Source organism: Lissotriton vulgaris, chromosome 3_1 (assembly GCF_964263255.1).
Source record: "Lissotriton vulgaris chromosome 3_1, aLisVul1.2, whole genome shotgun sequence".
Classification (NCBI taxonomy): domain Eukaryota; kingdom Metazoa; phylum Chordata; class Amphibia; order Caudata; family Salamandridae; genus Lissotriton; species Lissotriton vulgaris.
This window is the reverse complement of record NC_141689.1, coordinates 507,067,137-507,093,871: the sequence shown is the minus strand read 5'-3', so window position 1 is coordinate 507,093,871 and position 26,735 is coordinate 507,067,137. Positions and strand designations below refer to the sequence as shown.

The following is a 26,735-nucleotide window of genomic DNA, read 5'->3' as shown; positions in this document are numbered from 1 at the left end:
CACTAGTAGTATGCTTTATTTTTTATTGGCATTCCAAAAAGGAACATAACAAAATATTAGCCAGTAGTACATAATCATAACTGAGACTGCCTGATGTATACATTTAGGATGTTATTGCACGCACACCCCACTTGCCTGCAACCCCAATAGATGAGAAATATTCACCACGCATCCAATCCTGCCTTGAGAAAACTCATGACGGCATGGTCCGGTATGCAGGGCAACTCACCCTGTGTTGTGCGTAAGTAGTGCATCTTCATGTATGAAGCACAGCTTTCCTCTCCTCCCCGTTCTGCCCCGTAGCCCCCACATCAGACGGCATGTTCTCGTCTGCCCCCTGTCTTTCCCTGGCCCACTTGAGGAAAGGTTCCCAAATGTCCCTCAGTCTAGAGGTAGGGGGCATTAACTCCCAGAATGTGGTCAGTTGGGAATGCCCATATGTGACGTCCCTGAGTCATTCCTTAATCGAAGGCGCCCTCTTCCTCCCTCAATGTACTTCAATTTGACGTTTGGCAAAAAGGAGAAGCAGTGTGTGCAGTTTGCGAACCTTGAATGGAGTATTTTTGACATAGCCCAACAGGCCCAGGAGGGGAGTAGGATCTACAGGTGTGTCAATTATCTTGTGAATTATTATAAAAATAGTAGACCAAAACAGTGTCAGCCGTGGGCAGTTCCATGCCATGTGTAACAAGCATTTGCAATGCAATAGGTCTCGCATTTGGAAAGTGTAAGCTATTGGTATTGTAAATAACAATTTTTTTTAATATGTGTTAGCTTTTAAAATATATAAATTAATAGCATCGTTATTCACAAAGCCAATAGCGAATATGCTACTGTGACACGGGGGACCCGGACGAGGGGCCCCCTGGTATGCCTATTAATGTGTCTGCCCTTTTTGTCCAGCATACAGAGGCGTGGAACACCCCTGATGTCGTGCGGAGACGGCCTGAATCGGAGTTCCAACAGGACTACACCTTTAAGGGGGCGGAGTTTGATTGGCGCCACACCCTCCCCGACGAGGTAAAGCCCATCCCGGAGTCCACCCAGGTGTGCGAGACACCCGAGGCGGAGTAGGAGGTTGGTGGAGCGAGTGGCGAGACAGCGGAGCGGAGTGGACGGAGGAAGACGACGAGAGGAGGACGGAGGAAGACGACGAGAGGAGGACAGAAGAAGATCGGAGGACGGAGGACGAGGAGGACGGAGAGAGTAGTACGGAGGTGGAGGAGGTGCAAGATCATCACAGGCACGGCGGGGAAAGCGGAGAGAGACCTCGAAGGTGGACCCGGAGAGAAACGGAGGCGAGGCGGAGCTACGAGACGACTCCTGGAGGGAAGGCGGCGGCAGGACCGGAGAACGAACCTGAGGGAGACTACCGCGGGAAGCCAGGGGGCTCTGCGGGACGCGCATCGCCCAGCCACACTAACACGGAAGTGTGGCTCACCCAGGTACGGTCCAAAAACACAGGGTGGGGAGGACCTAGACGAGGGAAGCCCTCTTAAAGACGAGAACACCCCTTCACACCCTTGTTGTTAAGTTCTTTGGCACGAGGGCTCACGTCCCGAAGTCAGGGTAGAAGGTTGCACGTGTGTTTTCCCTCACTCCCTTCCCTGAGAGACGTTCTATCGAGCACCTGTACTGAGACGAACTTTTCTATTTCCTTTTGTTTCGGTGTACCGGCACAACGAGACCAGCGAGACGGCGGGGAAAAGGCCTACAACTCCCAGGAGACCTTGGGACAGACGATCCGGAGGAGGAAGATCCAGGACAGAGGAGGCGGATCCGCCGTTACCATTTTACAGAGTGCCTGTTCAAAAACGTCGATTGTATAAAGCAATAAAACCTGCACTACCCAGACAACCCGTGTGTGCGAATCTGTTCGAGACCCCCTCAGTAGACACACCTACCCCAGCGGAACCCCCACAAGTGGTGGAGAATGCGGGCAGTGCGCCAGTGAGTGACATCGAGGACACAACGATGGACGCGATCCTGCAGGCCCTCGTGAAGGGCCAGGAACAACTGGCATGGGCAGTAGAGCAGCAACTTGCGGCGGCCCAATTGGACCGGGATACCTTCCGAAGCACAGTGGTACAGCAACTGGAAGGTATGAGGGTTACGGGAGACCCCGTCACTGTCCCCGTCCGTGAGACCCGGGCTCCTCCAACACCCGCGGGTATATCCTTACAAAAATACGTCACGGGGGAGGACCCAGACGCCTTCCTAACGAACTTTGAAAGAGTGGCCCTGGCCTGTGGATGGCCTGTGGACAAGTGGCCATTTTTCTTGGCACCATTGTTGAGTGGAGAGGCACAGGCGGCATATCAGGTAGCCAACAGCAACAGCACTACCCCGTATGCCCAGATCAAGACTATAATTCTGGATCACCTAGGCTTAGATTCAGAAGCCTATAGGGTTCGGTTCCGCAAGGAGAGGGGACAAGCCGGAGATAACCCCAAAACATTGTTCTTTAGATTAAAAGCCGCAGCAGACAAGTGGCTTACCCCAACTACGAGTTCCAAAGACCAAATCATGGACAAAATTTATCTCGAACAGTATCTGGAAGCCCTTCCCTATGGGACACAGCGCTGGCTACGCCAACATTCTAACCTGACCACGGCTCAGGCCATGGAGATGGCCACCACCTACGCCCGGGCCCTACCCCGTCTTCACAATGTGGAAACAGACCGGTCAACCAAGGGACCGACTAGACCCGAGCGCCGAGTGAGGGCTCAACCTGGACCCCTCCCTCCTCTCCCTCGACCATCGGCTGTCGAACACCCCCCTTTCCGGGGTCCGCAGTGTTTTGACTGTGGACAGTGGGGCCACATAGCCCGTCTGTGCCCCCAGAAACGAACCCAGGAAGAACCAATGGACATCAATTATCTCCCAAAGGCGGTGTTGTATTCAGCGGAACTAGGAGGCTCCTTCCATGTGAGTGTTACAGTTAATGGGGTGATGATCAGGGCCCTCCTTGATTCTGGCTGTAAGCAATCAGTCATCCAAGGGACTTATGTGACTCCACTACAGTTGGTACCTGAGAACAGTGTGTTTATAAAATGTGTACACGGGGATGTGAAGGAGTACCCGGTGGCTAACATTCCCCTAGGTCTAGAGGGGATGGAAAGGATGGTAGTTAAAGTGGGAGTAATGGACACCCTACCCGAACCCCTGATCCTGGGCACCGATAATCCGAACTTCCTGAACCTCTTCAAAGACCAGTTACGTCGGAACAGCGACCAGGGGGAAGCGTTAAATAACCTATTGTCCACGGGTCCTTGGGAAGGGGACAGGTCCTTCCGATTCGCCCAAGCCAATGACGACACGCTCATCAATGCCTGGGAACAGGCACATGCCTGTTTAACCAATCCTAATCCCACCTACCCCAGTTTCGTGATTAAGGATGATCTTCTGTATAGACTAGCCTCCAAGGATGAGCCGATGCAACTGTTGGTACCAGCCTGTTTTCGCGAGCAGATTATGTACTACGCACATACCCACCTACTGGCGGGACACATTGGGAGTGAGAAAACGACCTAAAACGTCCTCAGGAACTTTTACTGGCCCGGTATCTATAGTGATATAAAAAAACATTGCCAAACCTGTGACCTTTGCCAACGGAACAATACCCAACGACCGGCGGCAGTACCTTTACAACCTCTGCCAGTCATCGGGACCCCATTCGAGAGAGTGGGGATGGACCTGATAGGCCCCTTAACTACCACAAAAAAAGGTTTCAGATATGCTCTCGTCATTGTGGACTACGCCACTAGATTTCCTGAGGCGTTTCCTTTAAAATCGCCCACCTCCAGGAACATAGCCGACAAGTTTCTTGAATTATTTTCTCGAGTGGGGTTCCCTAAAGAGATCCTCACCGACCAGGGGACCCCATTCATGTCCAAGGTTATGCAGGAAGTTTGCCAGATGTTGGGTTTACACCAGATCAAGACGTCGGTGTACCACCCTCAAACAGACGGGTTAGTCGAACGGTACAACAGGACGTTAAAAACGGTCCTGAAGAAAATGGTGGAGGTGAATCACGCCGACTGGGATTCATTGTTGCCACTAGCCCTGTACGTGATAAGAGGCCAGCGACAAAGTAGTCTTGGGTGTTCGTCTTTCGAGATGCTCTATGGAAGACAACCCAGGAGCTTGCTAGACATGACAAAAGACATGTGGGAAACGGAACAAGGCGGAGAAACCAGAACTCTTCTCGAGTACAGCTCGAACTTGAGGAACAAGTTAGGAAAAATCAGGGAACTCGCTTTCACACATTTGGAGGAAAGCCAGAAACACCAGCAGACCCAGTATAATAAGGGAAAGAAATGGAGGTCGCTAAAAATCGGTGACTGGGCCCTGGTATTACTGCCTTCAATGGCCAAAAAGTTCCGTAACGAGTGGCAGGGCCCCTATGAGGTCATCGAGACGATAGGCAAGACAACCTATCGGCTCCGTCTCACCACCAGGAAGACCCAGATTTTTCACATAAATCTGTTGAAAAAATGGCTAGGAACGACTCCTGTGGCCGCCAACCTGGCAACTAACACCAAGATGGCCCTATCAACCACCATGGATGACTTGGTTATCAGTGAAGAATTATATGAAGAAGAGCAGAAGGGGCTCCAACAAGTTCTGAGGAAATACGCCCACATTTTCTCCGACCTTCCCGGTAAAACCACCTTGGCGGAGCACAGAATCGAGACGCCTGCTGGTACCGTGGTCAAGCAGCGACCATATCGGATTCCCGAGGCAAAAAGGGAAGCCATAGCTAAAGAGGTGGCAGAAATGCTCAGATTAGGCGTGATTCGGCCATCCAGGAGTGAATGGTCATCCCCTATAGTTATGGTGCCGAAACCAGATGGCAGTAGCCGTTTTTGTATGGACTTCCGGGCCTTAAACGAAGTGTCAGCGTTCGATTCATACCCAATACCACGGATCGATGAACTCATCGAGAAACTCGGGGATGCCAAATATATTAGTACCCTGGACCTGACCAAGGGGTATTGGCAGGTACCCCTGCGCGAGGAAGACAGGAGAAAAACGGCATTCGCTACTTCTGAGGGGCTGTTTGAATTTACAGTTCTACCCTTTGGTCTACACGGGGCCCCCGCAACGTTTCAGAGACTCATGAACACGGTCCTAAGGGGTCATCATCAATATTGCTCCGCATATCTTGATGACATCATCATTTTCAGTCCCTCCTGGGAGGCTCACTTGCACCACCTGGATGTCGTGTTCAATGTACTCGCATCCGCGGGTCTCCATGTCAACTCCAGAAAGTCCAGAATCGGATACCATAAGGTCAAGTATTTGGGGTACCTTCTGGGACATGGTATCATTGAACCTCAGGTCGAGAAAGTGAGGGCTATCGCGGAAACTCCTTTTCCCAAAACCCTGAAAGACATGCGTGCCTTTTTAGGCCTGGTAGGATACTACCGACGATTCATACCCTCCTTTTCGGAGGTCGCGACACCCCTGACCGATACCCTCAGGAAAACGAAGATCCGCCCGGACTTCCACAACCCTACGCCGGCCATGTGGACGGCCTTCCAGACCCTGAAAAAAGCTATCACCACCCGGCCGGTTCTTACGTCACCCGATTTTAACAAACCCTTTGTGTTGCATAAGGATGCGTCCGACTTTGGTATAGGGGCGGTGTTGTCCCAAGACACTGGGGAGGGGGGCCTGCGACCCGTTCTCTACATCAGTCGTAGGTTGTTTCCTCGGGAGGTCAGGTACCCGACTATTGAGAAGGAGTGCCTTGCCATCAGGTGGGCGGTGGACAAGCTGCGCTACTACCTGGAGGGGCGTTCTTTCCTGCTGTACACCGACCATGCCCCTCTCTTGTGGATGGCAAGGAACATTTCTAACAACCCTCGTGTCATGAGGTGGTTCCTGGCCTTGCAACCCTTCCGGTTCCAGGTCCGGCACCAGAAGGGAACCGAGAACGTCCATGCGGACTTTCTTTCTCGGTACCCTCTCCCCGATCGGGAGAATCCTAGGGGGGGGATGTGTGACACGGGGGACCCGGACGAGGGGCCCCCTGGTATGCCTATTAATGTGTCTGCCCTTTTTGTCCAGCATACAGAGGCGTGGAACACCCCTGATGTCGTGCGGAGACGGCCTGAATCGGAGTTCCAACAGGACTACACCTTTAAGGGGGCGGAGTTTGATTGGCGCCACACCCTCCCCGACGAGGTAAAGCCCATCCCGGAGTCCACCCAGGTGTGCGAGACACCCGGAGGCGGAGTAGGAGGTTGGTGGAGCGAGTGGCGAGACAGCGGAGCGGAGTGGACGGAGGAAGACGACGAGAGGAGGACGGAGGAAGACGACGAGAGGAGGACAGAAGAAGATCGGAGGACGGAGGACGAGGAGGACGGAGAGAGTAGTACGGAGGTGGAGGAGGTGCAAGATCATCACAGGCACGGCGGGGAAAGCGGAGAGAGACCTCGAAGGTGGGCCCGGAGAGAACCGGAGGCGAGGCGGAGCTACGAGACGACTCCTGGAGGGAAGGCGGCGGCAGGACCGGAGAACGAACCTGAGGGAGACTACCGCGGGAAGCCAGGGGGCTCTGCGGGACGCGCATCGCCCAGCCACACTAACACGGAAGTGTGGCTCACCCAGGTACGGTCCAAAAACACAGGGTGGGGAGGACCTAGACGAGGGAAGCCCTCTTAAAGACGAGAACACCCCTTCACACCCTTGTTGTTAAGTTCTTTGGCACGAGGGCTCACGTCCCGAAGTCAGGGTAGAAGGTTGCACGTGTGTTTTCCCTCACTCCCTTCCCTGAGAGACGTTCTATCGAGCACCTGTACTGAGACGAACTTTTCTATTTCCTTTTGTTTCGGTGTACCGGCACAACGAGACCAGCGAGACGGCGGGGAAAAGGCCTACAACTCCCAGGAGACCTTGGGACAGACGATCCGGAGGAGGAAGATCCAGGACAGAGGAGGCGGATCCGCCGTTACCATTTTACAGAGTGCCTGTTCAAAAACGTCGATTGTATAAAGCAATAAAACCTGCACTACCCAGACAACCTGTGTGTGCGAATCTGTTCGAGACCCCCTCAGTAGACACACCTACCCCAGCCGAACCCCCACAGCTACTTACCAGTATGCATCTGTTCTTGGCATGTAGGGCTGCTGACATTCATATCTGTGCATAGATCGCCGCCTAGTGTTGGGTCCGGATGATTGCACATTGTTGTCCTGGAAGAGTCTTCGAAGTATCATGAGATAGGTGGCTCCTCCCCTGGACTACAGTGCGCATGGGCATCCTCTCCATTCCCTGATTGTTTTTGCCATTGTGGCAGAGATGGAGTAGTTACAGTAAGTGATGACCATGCTAATAGTAATTCTGAGTGCTGCAGCCGCTACAGGCGCGGGGGAGGAGGGCGGGCGATATGAATGTCAGCAGCCCTACATGCCAAGATCAGATGCATACTGGTAAGTAGCATATTCGGTTCGAGGCATGTGGGCTGCTGAATTCATATCCGTGCATAGAATATATAGCAGTCCCTCTATTAGCGGTGGCTGCCTGTGCCAGCTGCAGCAGTCTGAAAAAGTGTTTTTAGAACAGCCTGTCCTACAGCTGCCTGCTGTTTGGAGTTATGTTATGTTATGTTATATTCGTATTTGTATAGCGCACGGCTACTCAAAAAGAGTGTCCCGGCGCTTTTGAATAGGGAGACCTACAGCAACATAACACAACAACAACAACAAAAAGCAAGGGGAAATACAGAAAAAAAAACGAGAAAACAGCAGAACAGCCTAAAGAGTAAACAGCCAGGTTTTAAGGCCTTTTCTAAATGCAAGTAGACTGGTAGCTCCCCGGAGTGCTAGCGGCAAGGTGTTCCACAACTGCGGCGCCAGCTGTCCGAAGGAGCGACCACCAATGCGGGCTCTCTTCACTCGTGGCACAGCCGCCAGGAACAGAGATTCTGACCTGAGAGAGCGAACGGGATGGTAAAATGCAATTCTCCTTTGGAGATATTTTGCTCCCACCGCATGGAGAGCTTTATAGGCCAAAGTTAGTGCCTTGAAAACGATCCGTTTACGGATGGGCAGCCAGTGTAAAGTCTGCAGCAAGCCCGTAGCACTGGCTCGCCTGTTAAGGCCAAAAATGGCCCTCGCGGCCGCGTTCTGCACAACTTGGAGCCGCTGCAGCAGGTACTCTGGCAGGCCCAGGTAAAGAGCGTTGGAATAGTCTAACCTAGAGCCGATCAGAGCCTGCACAGTCAGCTTCCTATGTTCCTCAGACAGAAGAGGTAGAAACCTCCGCAGCATCTTAAGGAGGCCGAAGCAGGTGCCCGTCACACCAAGGATCTGGGATCTTAACGTCAGACCCTTGTCCATCTTGACCCCCAAATTCTTGGCAATTTGGGAAGAACAAGACGGAGGGAACATGTGACTGGGCCACCAAGCTTGCCAGTCTGGCTCCGTCGCACACCCGAAGAAGAGTACCTCACACCACATCTACGCAGTAGTGTTTGGTAAATGTGTGTATGGTAGACCATGTGGCTGCTCTACAGATTTCCTCTAAAGGAATGTTTCCCAGGAAAGCCATGGATACCCTTAACTTTCGTGTTGAGTGGGCTCTTGGGGGAATCGTTAATGTGCGCTTAGCCTTTTGATAGCAAATCTGTATGCACTTAACTATCCATCTGGCTATACCTGCTTTTGAAATGGGGTTGCCTTTGTGTTGTGGTGAAAAGGCAACAAACAGTTGTTTTGTCTTCCTGAAATCTTTTGTCCTATCTATGTAGTACATGAGAGCTCTCTTGACATCTAGTGTGTGGAGCATTCTCTCTGCCACTGAATCTGGATTCTGGAAGAACACTGGCAGTTCTATAGTTTGATTCATATGGAACTGTGAAACCACCTTAGGCAGAAACTTAGGGTTAGTGCGTAGTACTACCCTGTTGGAGTGAATCTGTATGAATGGCTCTTGGATAGTTAGTGCTTGAAGTTCACTAACTCGTTGTAGCGATGTGATTGCTATTAGGAAAGACACTTTCAACGTTAAGAATTGTATCTCGCATGAGTGTAGAGGCTCAAAAGGTGGACCCATCAGTCTGGTAAGGGCCACATTCAGGTTCCATACAGGTGCTGGTGGGTGTCTGGGAGGAATAACTCGTTTGAGTCCTTCCAGAAAAGCTTTGATGGCAGGCACTCTGAAAAGTGAGAGATGCTGCCTGTTTTGGAGATAAGCTGCTATTGCGGATAAATGTATACGTATGGAAGCATAGGCCAGATTACATCTGTATAGATGTAATAGATAACAGATGATGTTGTGAGTAGATGCATCTAGCGGATTAATGTAATTATTGGTACAATAAATGACGAATCGCTTCCATTTCATAACATAACATGCTCTAGTTGTGGGCCTCCTTGCCTCCTTTATGATATCCATACAGTCAGGAGGCAGGTTGAGGTAGCCAAATTCTAAGACCTCAGGAGCCAGATCGCCAGGTTGAGCTGTTGCGGATCTGGATGCTGAATGTCGCCATGGTTCTGCGTCAAAAGTCTGGGTGTGAGTTGTAGCCTTTGATGAGGTACCACGGAGAGTTCTAGAAACCTGGTGTACCATGGTTGGTGTGCCCACGTTGGAGCAACCAGGATGAGAGTCATTGAGTGTTGCCTCAGATTGCGTGCCACTAGCGGTATTAGGGGTGCTGGGGGAAAAGCGTACGCAAATATGCCTGACCAGTTCACCCATATCGCATTTCCCTGCGACTGTGGATGTGGGAACCTGGCGGCAAAGCTTTGGCATTTTGCGTTTTGCATTGTGGCGAATAGATCTATCTCTGGATGACCCCACTGCTGGAAGTACGGTTGGAGTACTGATGGATGTATCTCCCACTAATGCATCTGCTGGTTGTGCCTGCTGAGCAGGTCCGCCATCTGATTGTCCTTGCCTGGAAGGTGTTCTGCCATGAGGAAGATGTTTCTCTGAATGGCCCACTTCCACATGCTCTGAGCCAGATGAGACAACTGTGGAGAGTGTGTACCTCCCTGCAACTGTATGTAGTACATGGCAGTCATGTTGTCCGTCGGATCAACACTACTTTGTTGCACAAATGTACTTTGAATGCTTTTATTGCCATGAAGATTGCCATCAGTTCCAGAAGGTTGATGTGCATCTTTTTCTGCTGTTATCCATAGTCCCTGCACTGTGTAGTGGAGTACATGAGCTCCCCATCCCTGGAGAGATGCGTCCGTCGTCAATATTATCTGTGGTATAGGCTCTTGGAACGGTCGCCCCCTGCAAAGGTTTTGTGGGTTCCACCAATGCAGAGAGCTGTATGCGCGACCGGTCACCAACACTGGGTCTTTCAATTGTCCGTGAGCCTGATTCCACTGACGTGCTAAGCACTCCTGAAGCGGACGCATGTGTAGTCTCGCGTGCGGGACTATGAAGATGCAGGAGGCCATCATGCCTATCAACTGCATGAACACTCGTGCTGGAAGCGAGTGTTGTGGTTTGAATTTCTGTATCAGCAATTGCATGCTGTTGATCCTCACTGAATTTGGCTGTGCTTTGGCTGCCAGAGTGTCTATTGTCGCGCCCAAGTACTGCTGTACATGGGCGGGCTGAAGGTGGGACTTTGGATAATTCAGTGAAAACCCCAGACTGTGAGGAAGGTGAATGGTGTGGGACATGTGGGTGGCACATTGCTGGGCCGACTTTGCTTGGATAAGCCAGTTGTCCAGATAAGGGTAGACGTGAACGTTCTGTCTCCGTAGGTGTGCAGCCACTGTCGCTAGGCACTTGGTAAACACCCTGGGTGCTGTTGTTACTCCGAAAGGGAGGACTTTGAACTGATAATGCTGATCCCGAATGGTAAATCTGAGATATTTTCTGTTTGACTGGTGTACCGGTATATGGAAATATGCATCTTTTAGAGCTAGTGTCGCGAGGAAATCTCCCTGACTGAGTAACGGTAGAACCTGCTGTAATGTGAGCATGTGAAAATGTTCTGACAAGATGTAATGGTTTAGGGGCCTGAGGTCCAGTATGGGTCTGAGGGACCCGTCCTTTTTTGGGATCAAGAAGTACAGCGAGTACACCCCTGTACCTCTTTGTTCTACAGGCACGAGCTCTATGGCTCCTTTTTGCAGCATGCTGACTACCTCTTGCTGCAATAACTGTATATACTCTGCGGACATAGGACGGTGTCTTGGGGGTATGTCGGGTGGAGTGGATGTTAACTCCAGACAATAACCGTACTGGATAAGCTGCCTCACCCACCTGTCTGTAGTGATGGAATTCCAGACCGGCAGGAACTGTTGTAGTCTCTCCCCGACCGGTGTTATATGGTCGGGGGGTAGTGACAAGACGTCACTGTTTGTTAGTGGCGGAGGATCGGGAGTTGTTGTTACCCCGACCTCTGCCCTTGGTGCTGTTTCCACGATAGCCACCCCTATTGTTCTTGTTGTAGGTTGTCTGCATGCCTCCTTTACTGTATTGTGTCTGCTGGGACACCTGGCCTCTGGAAGCTCCTCGATTGTTGGAGCAACGAAAAGAACCACCCCTGAACTGCTGCGACTGTAGAGCCCCCATAGACTTTGCAGTCTCTGTGTCCTTTTTAATTTTTTCTAAGGTGGTGTACACTTCTGGGCCAAATAAGTAATCAGGGTTAACTGGCTGATTGAGTATGGTGGTTTGTATCTCAGGCTTGAAGCCCGAGATTCTCAGCCAGGCGTGTCTTCGTAACAACATAATGCTTGTATTAATCGCCCTGGCTGCAGTGTCTGCTGCGTCTAGCGCACACTTAATAGATGTGTTGGATATAAGTTTCCCTTCTTGTATAAGCATTTCTGCTGCCTCCTTGTACTCATCTGGCAGGTGTTGTAACAGGGTCTCAAGTGTATCATAATGAGCCCTATCGTATCTGGCTAAGAGTGCCTGTGTGTTGGAGATTCGCCAGACATTGGCCGCTTGAGCTGCCACCCTTTTCCCTGAGGCTTCTAGCACTTTAGATTCCTTGTCAGGGGGGGGAGCATCACCCGTGGTCTGCGAGTTCGCTCTCTTACGAGCATTTGAAACAACTAGAGAGTCCAATGGCAACTGTCCCCTGATATATGTAGGATCCACAGGTGCTAGTTTGTATTTTTTTTCAATCCTGAGGTTTACCACTCTTGCCCTTGTGGTCTCCTTAAAGATGTCTCCAGCGTGTTTCAGGACACCTTTTAGCATGGGTAGAGTCTTGACAGTTCTCTCTGAGGTTGAGAAGGTGTCAAAAAAAATCCTCTTCAAAAGGGTCAGCATGGAGTTGGACATCGTGATTTTTTGCTGCCCTCTCATTAAGTGCGTTAAACGCAGCCGTGTCTTCTGTAGGTGAGGTTTTAACAGCATAGGTATGACTGTCAGGGGCATTTTGTGGTTTACCTGGGTCAACAGTGTCTGCCCAGGGCTCACTGTGGTCTTCTGGATCAGTGTCTACAGGATAATTGTAGTCTTCATTGTCATTATCCCCTACATCCACATCTGAATGTGTGGGTTAGAAAGGAGCAGGTTCTTGTCCATATTGTTGTAGAGGTTCAAAAAGAAGAGGTGATGTTGCAGAATCCCTTTTTTTCTTTAATGGAATTTTATACGACTCCATAGGCTGTTCTGGGACTATCTTTCGCTTGTAAATGGAAAGTCTACCAGTCTCAGCGTCGATGAATTGCCTCGACTGATCTTCCCGCAGAGGCTGTCGATGCTTTGTGGCCTCATCAGTAGTTGTAGGCTTTTGCCCCATGGACTCCTTCTTGGCCGCTTCAATGCCCGTCTTTGGGGCGAACGCCTTAGGTGTCACTGGCGGCGGCAGTATAAACTTAATCGGTGTTGACGCCTTCGGAGTCTTGCTGACTGTCTTTGGGGGTGGAGTGCCCTTCGGTCCGACAGCTATAGCTTTCTCCTTAATGCGCTGCAGCGAGTCCGACATCTGCTTTGAAAAATAGGTGGATGATTGTGTCGACTCGACGGGGTCCTTAGAGCCACTGTTTGTTTTGGGCTCGAGGTCTTTGCTGACCTTTGCTTTGTCGAGTCGACGCTTAGGATCGATAACGTTCTGTGTTTCGAGTCCCTTGTTTGTGTCTACAGTCTTCGGCGCCGACTTCTTCGGGTCGATGTCCTTGACCTTTTTCTTCGGTGCCCCGGCCTTCGGCTCGACACCCTTTAGCTACCTCTCCAGGTCGATAGAACTCTTTTGTTTCGTCGGAGCCAATGGTTTAGAAGCCTTCGATCCGATCAAAGTAAGTTGTACTTTTGGTTTCGGTTTCGATTCCGATGCTTTCGGTTGTGTGGTTACCGAGGTTTTTTGTTTCGATTTCGATCGATCAACCGATGGCTCTTTTGAATTGTCCGTAGCCGGGCCTGGAAGCGAGGCTGTAGAACTTTGCGCTTGATCTTGGGTAAGGCCTTGTGGCGATCCCTCGACCTGAGCCTTATTGAGTGTTTCAGTCTCAGCCCCCATACCAACGGTTGGGCCTAGCTCCTCGCTCGAGCTATCTTGTACGGCCCCAAAGGCCTCATCGTCGTCTCCTACCTCGTCGACGACGTCTTCATCTTAGACCATCTCCTCATCCTCTGCGTCATAACTGGAGTCAAGCTCTGATGCAGGATCTGACTGGTTCTTTTAAACCTCCTGCTCGACCCCCTCATCTTCCTCAGCATCGAAGATGTTTACCGGGTCAGGCGCTGTCTGCTGGGCTTCCTTCCGCGCCGCGCGTCGAAGGCGAAGTGTTTTCTTGGACCGGAACCGAGAACAAGCCATACAGCTGGCTTCATCGTGATCCGGAGACAGGCACTTGTTGCACACCGGGTGGACATCGATGTGAGGATACTTGGAGTTGCAAACGGGACATCTCTTGAATGAGCCCCGTTCCATCATCGATCGTCGATAAGGCCTCTGGCATCGACCGGGCCTTTGGAGCTGAATAGCCACGCGGGTCTTTTTGACGTCCGGCTCGAGAATTGAGCTGGAACGAGTACTCGGCACCGATCGCAAAGACAATATCGACGATACCTAAAGGCCTTTTGGCCAAATATAAAGTTTTCTATCGATTTCGCACTTGAGTTAACAAATATACATCCGAACCCAATGGCGGAAAAAAACAATCTGGGAATGGAGAGGTTGCCCATGCGCACTGTAGTCCAGGGGAGGAGCCACCTATCTCGTGATACTTCGAAGACTCTTCCAGGACAACAATGTGCAATCATACGGACCCAACACTAGGCGGCGATCTATGCACAGATATGAATTCAGCAGCCCACATGCCTCGAACCTTACACTTTCCTAATGCGAGTCCTATTGGCTATGGCAATGCTTGTTGGTAGCAAGCAAGGACAGTGCTGTTGTGGTGCTGACTGATGATGTGGTTGGGCCGAGTGATGTGGTGGTGTATTACAGTGATGTGGTGGTGTCCCCGAGTGATGTGGTGGTGTCCCCAAGTGATGTGGTGGTGTCCCCGAGTGATGCGGTGGTGTCCCCGAGTGATGAGGTGGTGTCCCCGAGTGATGAGGTGCTATCCCCGAATGATATGGTGGTATCCCCGAATGATGTGGTGGTGTCCCCGAATGATGTGGTGGTGTCCCCGAGTGATGTGGTGGTGTCCCCGAGTGATGTGGTGGTGTGCCCGAGTGATGTGGTGGTGTGCCCGAGTGATGTGGTGGTGTGCCCGAGTGATGTGGTGGTGTCCCCGAGTGATGTGGTGGTGTCCCCGAGTGATGTGGTGGTGTTCCCATGGTGGTGTCCCCGAGTGATGTGGTGGTGTGCCCGATTAATCTGGTGGTGTCCCCGAGTGACTTGGTGGTGTCCCCAGAGTGACGTGGTGGTGTCCCCAGAGTGACGTGGTGGTGTCCCCAGAGTGACGTGGTGGTGTCCCCAGAGTGACGTGGTGGTGTTCCCAGAGTGCCATGGTGGTGTTCCCAGAGCGACATGGTGGTGTTCCCAGAGCGACATGGTGGTGTTCCCAGAGCGACATGGTGGTGTTCCCAGAGCGACATGGTGGTGTTCCCAGAGTGACGTGGTGGTGTTCCCAAAGTCATATGGTGGTGTCCCCAGAGTGATGTGGTGGTGTCCCCAGAGTGATGTGGTGCTGTCCCTGAGTAATGTAGTGGTGTCCCCGAGTAATGTAGTGGTGTCCCCAAGTGATTTGGTGGTGTCCCCGAGTGATGTGGTAGTGTCCCCGAGTGATGTGGTAGTGTCCCCGAGTGATGTGGTAGTGTCCCCGAGTGATGTGGTGGTGTTCCTGAGTGTTGGAGGGTGGAGTTGGAGGGTGGAGTTGGTGGGTGAAGTTGGAGGGTGGAGGGTGCATTTGGAGGGTGGAGGGTGGAAGTGGAGTTGGAGGGTGGAGGGTGGAGTTGGAGGCGCGGAAAGAACTAAAACAAATCAGAGTAAATAGTGTGTCCCCAGTTTATTCAGCCCATCAGACCCGGCCAGTGGAAAATCCTGCTTTAGCTACTAAAAGAGAGGATGTTCTTATCCCTCCTTTTGTCTCCCCTACCCCCGTGTCCCATCCTCACCTCCAACTTTCACACTTTCCTTTGTTCGATTCTGTGCTGCCAAAGTTTTACATGTTGTTTTAAATATTCAATGGCATCAGAGCACAGGGTCGTGCACTTTCAGCTGAGCTCTCGCCCCTACCCCCTCACCCCCCAAAGCAGTAGAAAAGTGAGTGTTTCTGGTGTGAGTGGGCGTACGAAAGGGTGCGAAAATCTTTGGTCCGTGGGTTAAACACAGACTAATCATCAACATGTCTTGGTTTGGCCACCGGTCCGTTCTTCCACAAGCACCACGGACGCCAAACAGCAACACACCACTGACCACAGAAGAGATGCTTGAACAAACCGATGCCCAACAGTATCCGAGCCCCACCCCCCACACACAGCGTCCGACCAATCTACAGGTACGCCAAATTCTGAGGCACACGCAGGCTAAAATAGGCCTCATTGAGTGAGTGGCACGTGGACATCACAGCTGGTTGTTTTCGAAGCATTCCAGAGACAGCTCTGTCCCTCCCATCACCTGTCCACTTCACATAAAATATACCAGCTTTGAAAACATTCCTCTTGGGCGCAGAGACAATGCTTCAAGATGTGGGGGTACACCTCCCACAGCCCGATGTACAAGGTCGTTCCAAATGGTCAACTGTCCAAACTGCCTACTTTCTGCCCGTTCCACCATGGTTCTAATCCCGGGCTCCTCGTTTGAACACATTGTGTGGCCTTAGACAACTTTGTCTCTCAGAGCTAGGTCCCGTACCTGCTAAATTGTGAAGCGCTTAGAATACATCCGAGTAGCAAGAAGCGATACACGACCGAGACTCGTTCGCGTGAACCGATGTGGAGCATGCTAACGAGACTGGCACCAAACCGTTGGCTCTTTACTGGTGAGTGTGAACTGCACTCTGTGACACAGTCGTTAGCAGATTCCGGCTTGGCAGAGCCAGGAGTAATATGTACACAAAGCAGCTCGTGGGATGAAAGCTTTACTCGTGGTGAAAGCGTCTGGTGACATTCTGGCATCACAGTTGTTTTGAAATTTCTCCATCCACAGTCAACTCGTGGGCTATCACGCAACGCGCTGTTCGACCACAAGTGGCCTTGGTCTTCCATCATCCCGCCTTCGGAACCCGAGAATTCCTGAGGTGCGGAGATGGCCCCAGGGGGGCCTGAGGAGGCAGGATCACACTTACACACGAAAACGGCACACTGCTTAGTCAAATAGCAATGTGTCTTTATTACAGCATGACAAACAATAAAATACTTCACATTAACGCGTGTATTCGGAACTCCACGCCCGGCGTTATAAAAAATAGAAGTAGATATACACACCCCAACAGTTCGCTCTGCCTTGTCCTTGAAAGCATAGAAACCAAGCATTTGCAATGCAACAGGTCTCGCATTTATGCAAGTTTAAGCTATTTGCATTGTAAATGACAATGTGAAGTCGGACTGGACTGTTCCCATGGGGCACAGGGTCAGAGCTGATTTGCATATCGCCATTGTCTAACCCAGGGTGGTGTGGAGTGCAAAAAAACGATGGATTTGGGCCCAGATCTTTTGACTGGGTTGAATGTGTGACATTGATCCACATTCGGTCCATCACCAGTTTTGTTTGCAATCCCACGCAGAAGTAAGACAAGTAGGTGTGGAGTTTGAGGGTAGGAGTTTAATGTAGCTCCAATTCATAAGACCTCATCCTACAACCAACAGCAACAACTGATCTTACATTCAAGTACACACAATCAACATCAGTACTAATTCAGAATGGAACTCCATGGTAACTAGGGAGAACAGTGATGCTGCATTGATTAGACTAGATAGCTAACACCAAGAACACCAACATATTTATGTTTTAAAAACAAAAAAACAAATAAAAGTCATTGTCATTTGCAAATGCCTGCCTTTCACCACAACAGAAGCAAGCCACGTGTGACATCCCTGGCTCTAGCCCCGCATGTGCCCCTCACACAGAAGAAAACAGAAAATTATTTAAATAACCAAGTGCGCCGCTAAAGTGAGCAGACCGCGCTACAAATGTATTAAATAAACCAGAGCAGCCACAAAAGAGAAAGCGGCTTGCGTTGCAAATTAATTAAATTAACAAGCGTGGTCGCTAAAGTGAAAGCGGACCGCGTTGCAAATGTAAAAAAGTAAACAAAATAGTGCTGTTAGCCATGATAAAGCAGACCGTCTAGCATGACCAGTAAAAGATCCAGTCCTTATGGGCGGTGACAAATGGACACATGGTGGTACCAAGGAGGGACAACAAAGCCTATTTACCAATCAGAAGCCAGCATTTCAGAAGGACAATGATACAAAGCCAATAACAAATATGGGCGGAGAGTGGACGAGGCTTCCACTGCATACCATACTACAGCATGCCTTGCAGAGCTAGCAGTGCATTCCCACTGCCGCTAGGCTCGGACTGAAAATGATTCAGGAACATGACAAAAATCCAATCAGAAGAACTAGAGGTATGCAATTATTAAGGTTTAAGTGAGATTAGTTTCTAGAAGCACCAAGCGTCAACCGTGGTTATCTGGTTTGAAGTTCAGGCTGACCGCGATGGAGCGCAGGCCTGATACAAAGACCAAGTTAGGCCTGCTGAAAAAAGCACCTTAAATCTGGGTTGTGGAAAGATCCTGCCTGGAGGATGAGTCACGCATACGCACTTCAGAGGCTGTGATACAAGGTCCTGCATTGAGGATGCATCGCGCAACAGCGGTTTCGGCAAGCTGTGGGGCTGCGATACGAGGTCCTACATTAAGGTCTTGTGAGGAGTTGGAGCTCTGCGTATCAAGGTCCTACATCAAGAATGAGTCATGTAGCGGTGGTTCCAATGAGCTGCAGGGCAGCGATGCAAAGTCCTGCGTCAAGGAGGTGTTGCGAAGCAGTGGTTCAGATGGGAAGCTGCAAGGCGATACATTGCGCTGCGTCGGTTCTGCCTGGACCACAGCTGGGCTAGCAGAGAACATTCAGGCCCACCTCCAAGGGTCCAAGACTGGAGTGGCACCACTTCGGGGGCAAGACTCACAGCAAGCAGAGTACAGGCGCTGGGTTCAAGATGATTGGAGCCTTTTCTGTCCCTGAGGCTCTGATTAGAAGGCCAGCCTACTAGCCTTTGGATTCACTCTGGTGGTCCTTGGTTACAGATGCAGGTCCAGTCCTTTTCACTCAGGCAGCAGGACGGCAGCAGAGTAGCAGTCCTTCTTTCAGCAGAGAAGTACAGAAGACCTTCCACTGGCCAAGATGTGTACTGAAGAGCTGGGTCTGAAGGTCCAATATTTATACTTGGTGTTAGCTGTAAAGTAGGAGAAGGTTCTGGAGGTTTCCACCCCCAGAGGTGTTTGGAATTTCCTGCCTGCCTCCCTTCCCTGACCCCAGCTTGTCTGGGCAGAAACAAACTAGTGTCAAACCCTCTGTGAGGATGCTCCGGCAGTGGCATTATGATGTGCAAGTGTGGTAGGCGACAGCTCCTCTCCCTCAACAAGTCAGAGAAGGCCCATCCTCCCAGCACCGTATGGGAAGAATGCACAAAGATCTGCCAGCTACACCTAGTCATGTGACTGACGTCACAGGCTGGAAGCACCAAATGGTTAGAAGAAAATGCCAGCTTTCTAAAAGGGTAATTTTCAGAATTCTAACTTAAAATGCGACTTTACCATTAAAGAGAAATTTACATTACAATTCTTTAGACACCAAACTTGACCTCCCTACCCGCTCCCAATTTAAAGTTATCACTTATTAAATGTAATAAGGTAACCCAGTGTTATCCTATGGACGAGGTGGGCCTTGCAGTAGTTAAAAGCTGATTTAAGAGTTACCAAGATGGGGGTGTGGCCAAGCGGCGATCGAAGATGGCCGCGTCAAGTGAGGCTCCGGTACACGTCCCTTCCCCAAGTCTATCCTGGCTGATGATCCGTCCCGTCTGACCCCGTGTGGCGGAGTAGCAGCGGTCACCATCCTGCTTCTCCCGACTTGCCCTGAAGGTCGGAAACTGGAGATATGGGCCCCGGAGCAGTGAGGCCTGCTTTTACGACCCACAGTGAACGGGGAAACCGGGAGAAAGAACCGATCGCCTTGACGGCTTACAGCGGTGGCGCAGAACCCTGAGGGTGCCGCTGCGGTTTCGACTGAACGCCGCGGTGGAGCAGAGACCAAGGTCCTGGCATTCCCATGGTGACTAGAGGCCCGCGGGGAGACACTGGTGAGGCAGAGGGACACAGTTCCTGAAGCAGGCATGGTGCGCAACAGCTGCAAATTTGTAAATGGGGGCGGAGCGCCCATAATCAGCGGTATGTTCTGCCCCACTTCTCTTCTCGGTGCAGATTGAAGCTGCAGCAACAGACCACCACTGACCTTGCTGAGCCCACCTGCTGTTCCCATGTGATGTTGACCAGTACCCCAGGGGTCCTAGGAAGTACAGTATGAAAGTGATGGGCCGCCTGGGATACACCCAATAACTAAAGCTGTTTAAAGCCAACAGAGTGAAAGACTACCCCACGGGTGGTCGGTGAAGGGGTGCACAGCTGGGCATCATAGTGCACAATGCCCTTGAGACCTGTCACCAGCGAGACAGTCTAGCCTCAGGCACCACCACTGCCACAGAGGACTGAACTGAGGGGAGCATTCCCCCAGTGGGTGCCAGAATCGGTGTTGGGTCCCCCGGCGCCCAGAACTGACCATTGGGGCCCTTGCCGACCGGCACATCTGTTCTGAGCTGTGAGAGGCTGCACGTCCATCTGCCCTGGGTGCCCTGGGCTTGGTTGGGAGAAGACACTTGAATTCATAATAGAGCATTCTGAAGACTCAGGGTCCAGAGGGACGAAGCTGACGCAGACAAACAAGCTGGACCGGCACACGGTATCAAAAGACGCACAGCAGAACAGATTGTCTAGGGATGCCAGCCAGGGGAGCTTGGGGGACGAGGAACAGGAACTCTCACTGAAAGATGTCATGGAGGCGATTACCGGAGTCAAAACTTCCCTGCAGCACAAAATGGACATTATGGCGATTGACATCAACCTGATCAGAGCGGATCTGGGAAAGCTCAATGAAAAGGTCAAACAGGTAGAAATAACAGCTGCCAGTCTTGTTGGTGATGTCTCGCAGCTGCAGGGGGACGTCAGCGAGGTCCAAGAATCTCGCAAAGTCACAGGCCTCAAGCTGGACAACTAAGAAGGCCGCCTCCGGCGCAATAACCTCCGCATTTTGGGTGTTCCGGAGAAATCAGAGGGGCAATCCCAGGACCTTTTTGTTGAGGTTCTCATTCTCAAACAACTGCAGCCCAAAGGCCTCAGTAAGTTCTTTGTAATTGAGTGAGCTCACAGGGTCCCGGGTGGCCGTCCCAGACCAGGCGCTCCCCCGCGGCCCATGTATGCTCGGGTCTTAAACTATCGGGACAGAGATGTTCTTCTCCAGAAACCTAGATCGGGGGCACCCCTTCACTACGAAATCGCCGACATCTACTTTTTCCCTGACTTCACGCAGACAGTGCAGAGGCAAAGGAGGCCATTCCTTTCTGTAAAGAGCGACCTCAGAGAGAGGGTACTGAAATACTTGATGCTGTTCCCGCCGCGGCTCCGGGTCGAGGCGGAGGGCAGAGCGTGGTTCTTCGAACAACCTGAAGCAGTGGCGGAATGGATTGACCATCGTTGGATGAGGAGCCCGAACGACCGCAGCGAAAGGGAGGGCGCGGACAGTCAACATGCCTGAGAGAGAGACTTGGCTGACGGCGGCATTTGAACTGAGTAACGGGGATCTGAAATGGGGTGGGCCTGGGAGGGTGGATTCTTGTCTCTGATTGAGGAGGCCTGTAAACTTATATAGTTTTAAGTTGCTCGCCTTCAAGGGGACCCCCATGTGGTATGGTTGGGGGTAGGGACACCGAGCACTTTAATTTCCCTCTTTTTTCATCTTCGATTTCTTACGAGAGCGACAGGCACTCTGCAAGTTTTCAATGGGCAGATTTAGGCCCAGAGTGCAGGGCAGCAGGGTGGGGGGTTGTTGGGAGGGGGTGTTTTGTTATGTTCTTATTAGATTCATTATTTCAGCAACGTCTATTGTAATCTTTGAAGGGGTAGTAGGCACACACATTGTACTCTCCGTAAAGGAGATGAAAAGAAATTTCAAGTGGGTATGGCTGCACGAGGTGACAGCGGGATTAAACTGTTAAACTGAAATGTTAATGGGTTGGAGGGGACAAGATTAAACGCAGTGTTGTACCCCGGATGTTATTTTGCTTCAGGAAAAGCATCTTATCGGAAGTGTATGCAAGACCCTACATCGCAGGGGTTACATGTTGCTGGCACATGCAGGATTTACCTCTAGCTCACGAAAGGTGGGTATCATGGCGAAGAAATCACTTCTCCTTGTGGTCCCAGGTTGCCCACGTTCTTGAGATTAAGCATCTTGCTAGAGGCATCTCTGACCACTTGCCAGTTTGGCTCCACATGGTCCCCAGCTATAGACAGGTGGGAAGGGTGGCCCCCATCAACCCATGGTATTTCTGTGACCCAAAAATCCGCAAGGAACTCCTTGCGGCCATAGATAACTATTTTATCGAAAATGAGTGCTCTGTGGAATCCCCGCAGATCCTGTAGGAGGCCATCAAAACGGTGATTTGGGGTCTGGTCCTCTCCTTAATCTTGAGAAATAAGAAAGAGCGTCGTAGGGAAATGGAGGCTATTAAGGGGGAGATTAGCCAACTAGTGAGTTCAGATGTCTCACCCGAAAACCTTCACCGCCTTACACTTACACAGCAGGAATTTAGAGCGCTAGCTACCGAACAGGGTAAAGCTCTGGGAAGAGCACAACAGGGGCAGCTATACGAGGAGGGAGACAAAGCCGGGAAACACCTGGCGTGGCTAGACAAGAAAGAGTGGGCCAGCCGGTGGTGCCTGAGCTCCATTAGCCCGGGGGTGGGACCCTCACGGATCCTCAAGACACCATGGACAGGTTTGCAGCTCATTTAGAAACTGTATACACCTCAGTGACTCCGTATTCTGTGGAGGACTCCCACCAGCTGTTAACTGACATAAAGCTGCCCAAGCTTTCGGTTACTGACCGCGACTTCCTAGATAGTGCCATATCTAATGATGAGGTAGCAACAGCCATTAGATCCCTCAATTCAGGTAAAGCCACTGGTCCTAATGGATTGCCGATCTAACTATACAAACTTAAACCAGACAGGTTGGCCCCATATCTTAAAACTATGTACGAATATGCCAGAGTCAGGAGGTGCCAGAGAACGGCAACCATAATCACCATTCACAAGGAAGGGAAGCCCAAAACTGAGTGTGGGTCGTACCGGCCTATATCCCTTTTAAATGTGGAGCCCAAGATTCTGGCTAAACTGCTGGCTAATCGGCTGAATACTGTGATCGAGACACTGGTCCATCCAGACCATTCAGGCTTCATTCCGGATCGAAACACAGCCCTTAACCTGCATAGGGTGCATGGAGTTCTGGGCAAGGCAGCATCTATCCTAGAGCAGGCTATTATAGTCTCATTCAATGCCACTATGACTTTCGACACCTTAGAATGGCTGTATCTTTGGGCGGTGTTGGAGAAGATGGGGTTTGGCCTGCAATATATTCAGTGGGTACAACTTTTAAACGTTCAGCCTCTTGCCCAAGTAGTAGTCAATAACAAAACATCTGCAACCTTTGAGTTGAGCCTGGGGACCCGACAGGGATGTCCGTTATCCCCCTCCTGTTTGCCCTGGCACTGGAACCACAAGCGGCCTGGATACGCAAGGACCCAATGATTTGTGGCCTGCGTTGGTCTCCGGAATGGGAAGACCGTATCTCCCTCTACGCAGACGATATTCTGCTTTATCTAACGTATCCGAGGCGATCCTTGATTGTGGTTTTAGATATTCTCACTGTTTTTGGTAGATTTTCCGGATACTCGGTTAACTGGAGTAAAACTCTACTGTTTGTAGTGGCGGGGAGCCGCTGGTCCCACAGCGGGAGTGTCCAATACAGATACGGACTGACGGCTTCAAACATCTGGGAATCTTTCTTTCCTAGGACCCTTCTCTTCGCTACACCCATAACCTACGCCCACCCTTAATTCGGCTGCGGAAAGACATAAATAACTGGAAGTCACTTACCCTTTCCCTGCTGGGAAAGGCGGCCTTTTTTAAAATGATGTCTTTGCCCCGGTTTTTTTATGTCCTGCAAAATTCCTTAGACCCGGTCCCGGCCTCCTACTTCAGGGAGGTAGAGAGCCTGCAGCGAGATTTGTTATGGGAGGGAAAGCCATGTATCGCTCTTGGTAAACTCTCCCTGAACTGGTACGATTGGGGTATTAGTCTCCCCAATATAAAAAGTATTATTGGGCGGCTCACTTGGCCTCCGTCAACCATGGTACCTACGCCCGACCCGGAGATCCAGGCTATAACATGGACAGATGGCAGCTCTCTGGTGGGAATTATAATAGAGCCCTTTATTCTAACCCGCAATGCTTTCCAACCACGGGCCCCACCAAGCGCTCAGTACATGTTTGGCACACAGCTTCCAAGGGCCTGGGTTTGGAACACAGACTTATGCTTGCGGCACCAGTATGGGACTTATAACGTTTGGTTAATTTTTGGAAATGTAAGGGGTTTGACAAATGGGACCTCATAGGCCTCTCACGCATGGATGACCTGTGGAACAAGACAGATATTAAACCATTCTCTACACTGCAACAGCAATTTGCATTGACTGACTCTGAATTTGTCCGTTACACACAGGTTAGGCATGCCCTGAGCTCCCACATACTGGCAGATTCCAGTCTCGGAGACTAATGTTTCCTCTTAGGATTACAATAGTGACCCTTACATTTCCACAGTTAATGGCCAGACAAGAGGCTTGATCTACCACCTACATTTCTCGGTGATCACTTGCATATATGTAATAGTAGGTTGTTAAACATTTTTTAGTCAATTTTTCTCAAAAGTACGTTTTATTACAAATCTGAAAAACATGCATAAATCAGAGGACTTACCTTTACAGTAGCGTAAAAGTCTGATATTTTCTGGTACTGAGAACCATTGTCAGAATTCCAGGCCTGTTTCATATTTATTAAGGAAACTCAAGTTAAGACATTCCTCCTTCCTGAATGCTTTAAAAACACCTGAAAAATAAACTGTTAAATTATTTGTCAGGTCCCAGAAGAGAGGATTAGGCTTTATCTTTCTCCATTTTATTAAGTAGCAGCCATGTCAAAACATAACATAATAACAAAAAACGTCATTTTCCATAAACCTAGGTAAAGATGAAGATAAAAGTTCATTATCCAATGGGAATCCAGTATGTGTGCTCATCCACTTTAGTCCCCTCTTTCTTCGCTGCTCCACACCTGTCGTACAAGCTAAAAATCGGGACCCCAGTCCCTCAGATTTTCCTCGGGTAATTTCGGTTTTGCCCTAACTGATTTCTTCATATTTTCAGCAGAGCCAGTACTTCTTCCTTGCAACAGAAGCCGTGGGAACGCGTTGCCGGTTCTTTCGCGGCTGCTTTCACTGTTTGCTGCAAAGTTCGGACTCCCCTTGCAGTGGGCGCAGGGAGGGGCACACTGTGTAGTATCCTGCAGGACACGTTCTAGTGTTTAGCAGGTATCTGTATTACCAGCCACTCCCTTCAGTGGCTGGCACCACCATCCCATGCATTAATGACACTTACCCTGTAGCGGGCGGTGAGCGGGAAGCTGTGCCTGCCAAGCCTTCGTTTCCCCTCTGCATCTGCTCCCGTGAGGCTCATGGGGGCCGGGCAACCAGCAGCATCTGGGCAGCCGCTGGAACTCTAAAGGAGTGGGCCCAGCAAACTCAGTGCCCACAACGCGAGGCCCGTGGCGTCAGGAACGGTGCTGAGGTTTATGTTCAACTGGACAGTGCCGCCTAGCGGTCAACTGTGGGTACCACAGCCCCACTGTTGCATCAAAGTCAAGCTGCCCAGCCTGCCTGCTGTGCACCTCACGGTGCATCAAGGATAACTGGATAAGTGGCAGTGACCTGCCAAACGGCGCCTTACCAACTGTGTCAGCCATCTGCTGAAACCCCAGACTGCAGAAACGCAGAGGCTGTCCTGCACCCACATGATCTGGATGCCGCACAGGAAGAGAAACATTGCAGAGGCCTGTTTGCAGCGCCCCCAGTGGCCGCATGCCTGCACCGCCGCACAGCCCACAGCATCAGTGAGACTGTCGTGGACTCACAACACAGGTGGCTGCAGCTCCACCTAACTGCTCAGAGCCTGCACCCAAGCATCTCCAGAATCCATGTCCAGGCGCTGCTGCCGACAGGAGGAAGAGCCCCAATAACCACACACAGGGGAAACAAGATAGTGCCTCCCGTCATGTGCACCCATTCACACAGAGCCCATGACAGCGGCTGTTGTCTTCCGGGGCAACCATACAGCACTGCAGTCACCCACAAAAGAAAGGAAAAATAGAGACAGATGCAAGTGCATAGTGCATCGTATGGTAGCCACATGCAGCTCCAGCCAGAAGAGAGGTTACACACACTGCAAGAATCCAGCCACAGACTGAGTGAGATTGTACCCGCATCCAGGAGAGGAGACCACAACCCCCATTCCCAGGCAAGACAAGCTGAAGAGACGGAGCACCGTTCCTAGCGCAGCTGAGGGCGCTGACGACAGTTTGAAGGGGAGAAACTCCAAACCCAGACAGTGCAAAGAGCTACCAGGGGGCTAGAGCTGCCCCACAGGAAGCACAAGACAGGGTGCCTTGCGCGCCACCCCAATGGGCTACCTAGAATTTCAAAGGAGAACGACTGTTGCTCGTCATCAAGGGCACAAAGAAGCCCGAAGCTTTTCCAGCCCCAGCAAGCACTGGCCAAACACAAGCAGCAACACCACAGACAACCACCACCAGTAAGGGTGGAACATCAGCCAGACAGATATGTCTCAAGGTAGCCATCCCCACCAAAAGCACAAGAAAGACTGGTGCAGAAAATGCACCACAAGTGGCTGCCACTGCTAGAGAGGACATTGCATCACTGGCTCCTACTGGTGAACAAACACAACCGCAAGCTACACCACAGGCACACCAATTGCCAAAAGAAAGCGCCCAAGCAGAAGACGGAGTGCACTAAGTCAGAGGTGCACCGAAGGCTGCACCAGTGAACCTGACAGCGCGGCAGGAGCCCGGGAGATACGATACATCTCCATTAAGAAACACTGCTGAACGCAGCACGGAGAGCACCTACATCTCTGCTACACTAGAAAACCCCGCAGTGG

At 51.0% G+C, this 26,735-nt stretch overlaps 1 protein-coding gene across 1 annotated transcript in view; it reads right to left on the bottom strand.

The window, feature by feature from the left end:
- Positions 1–26,735, bottom strand: part of WDR41 (WD repeat domain 41) — a 624,116-nt gene that overhangs the window by 441,933 nt on the left and 155,448 nt on the right. Inside the window, exon 5 of the mRNA XM_086960751.1 lies at positions 24,484–24,546. Coding sequence (XP_086816877.1) covers positions 24,484–24,546 — 63 coding nt within the window. The remainder of the gene's footprint in view (positions 1–24,483; positions 24,547–26,735) is intronic.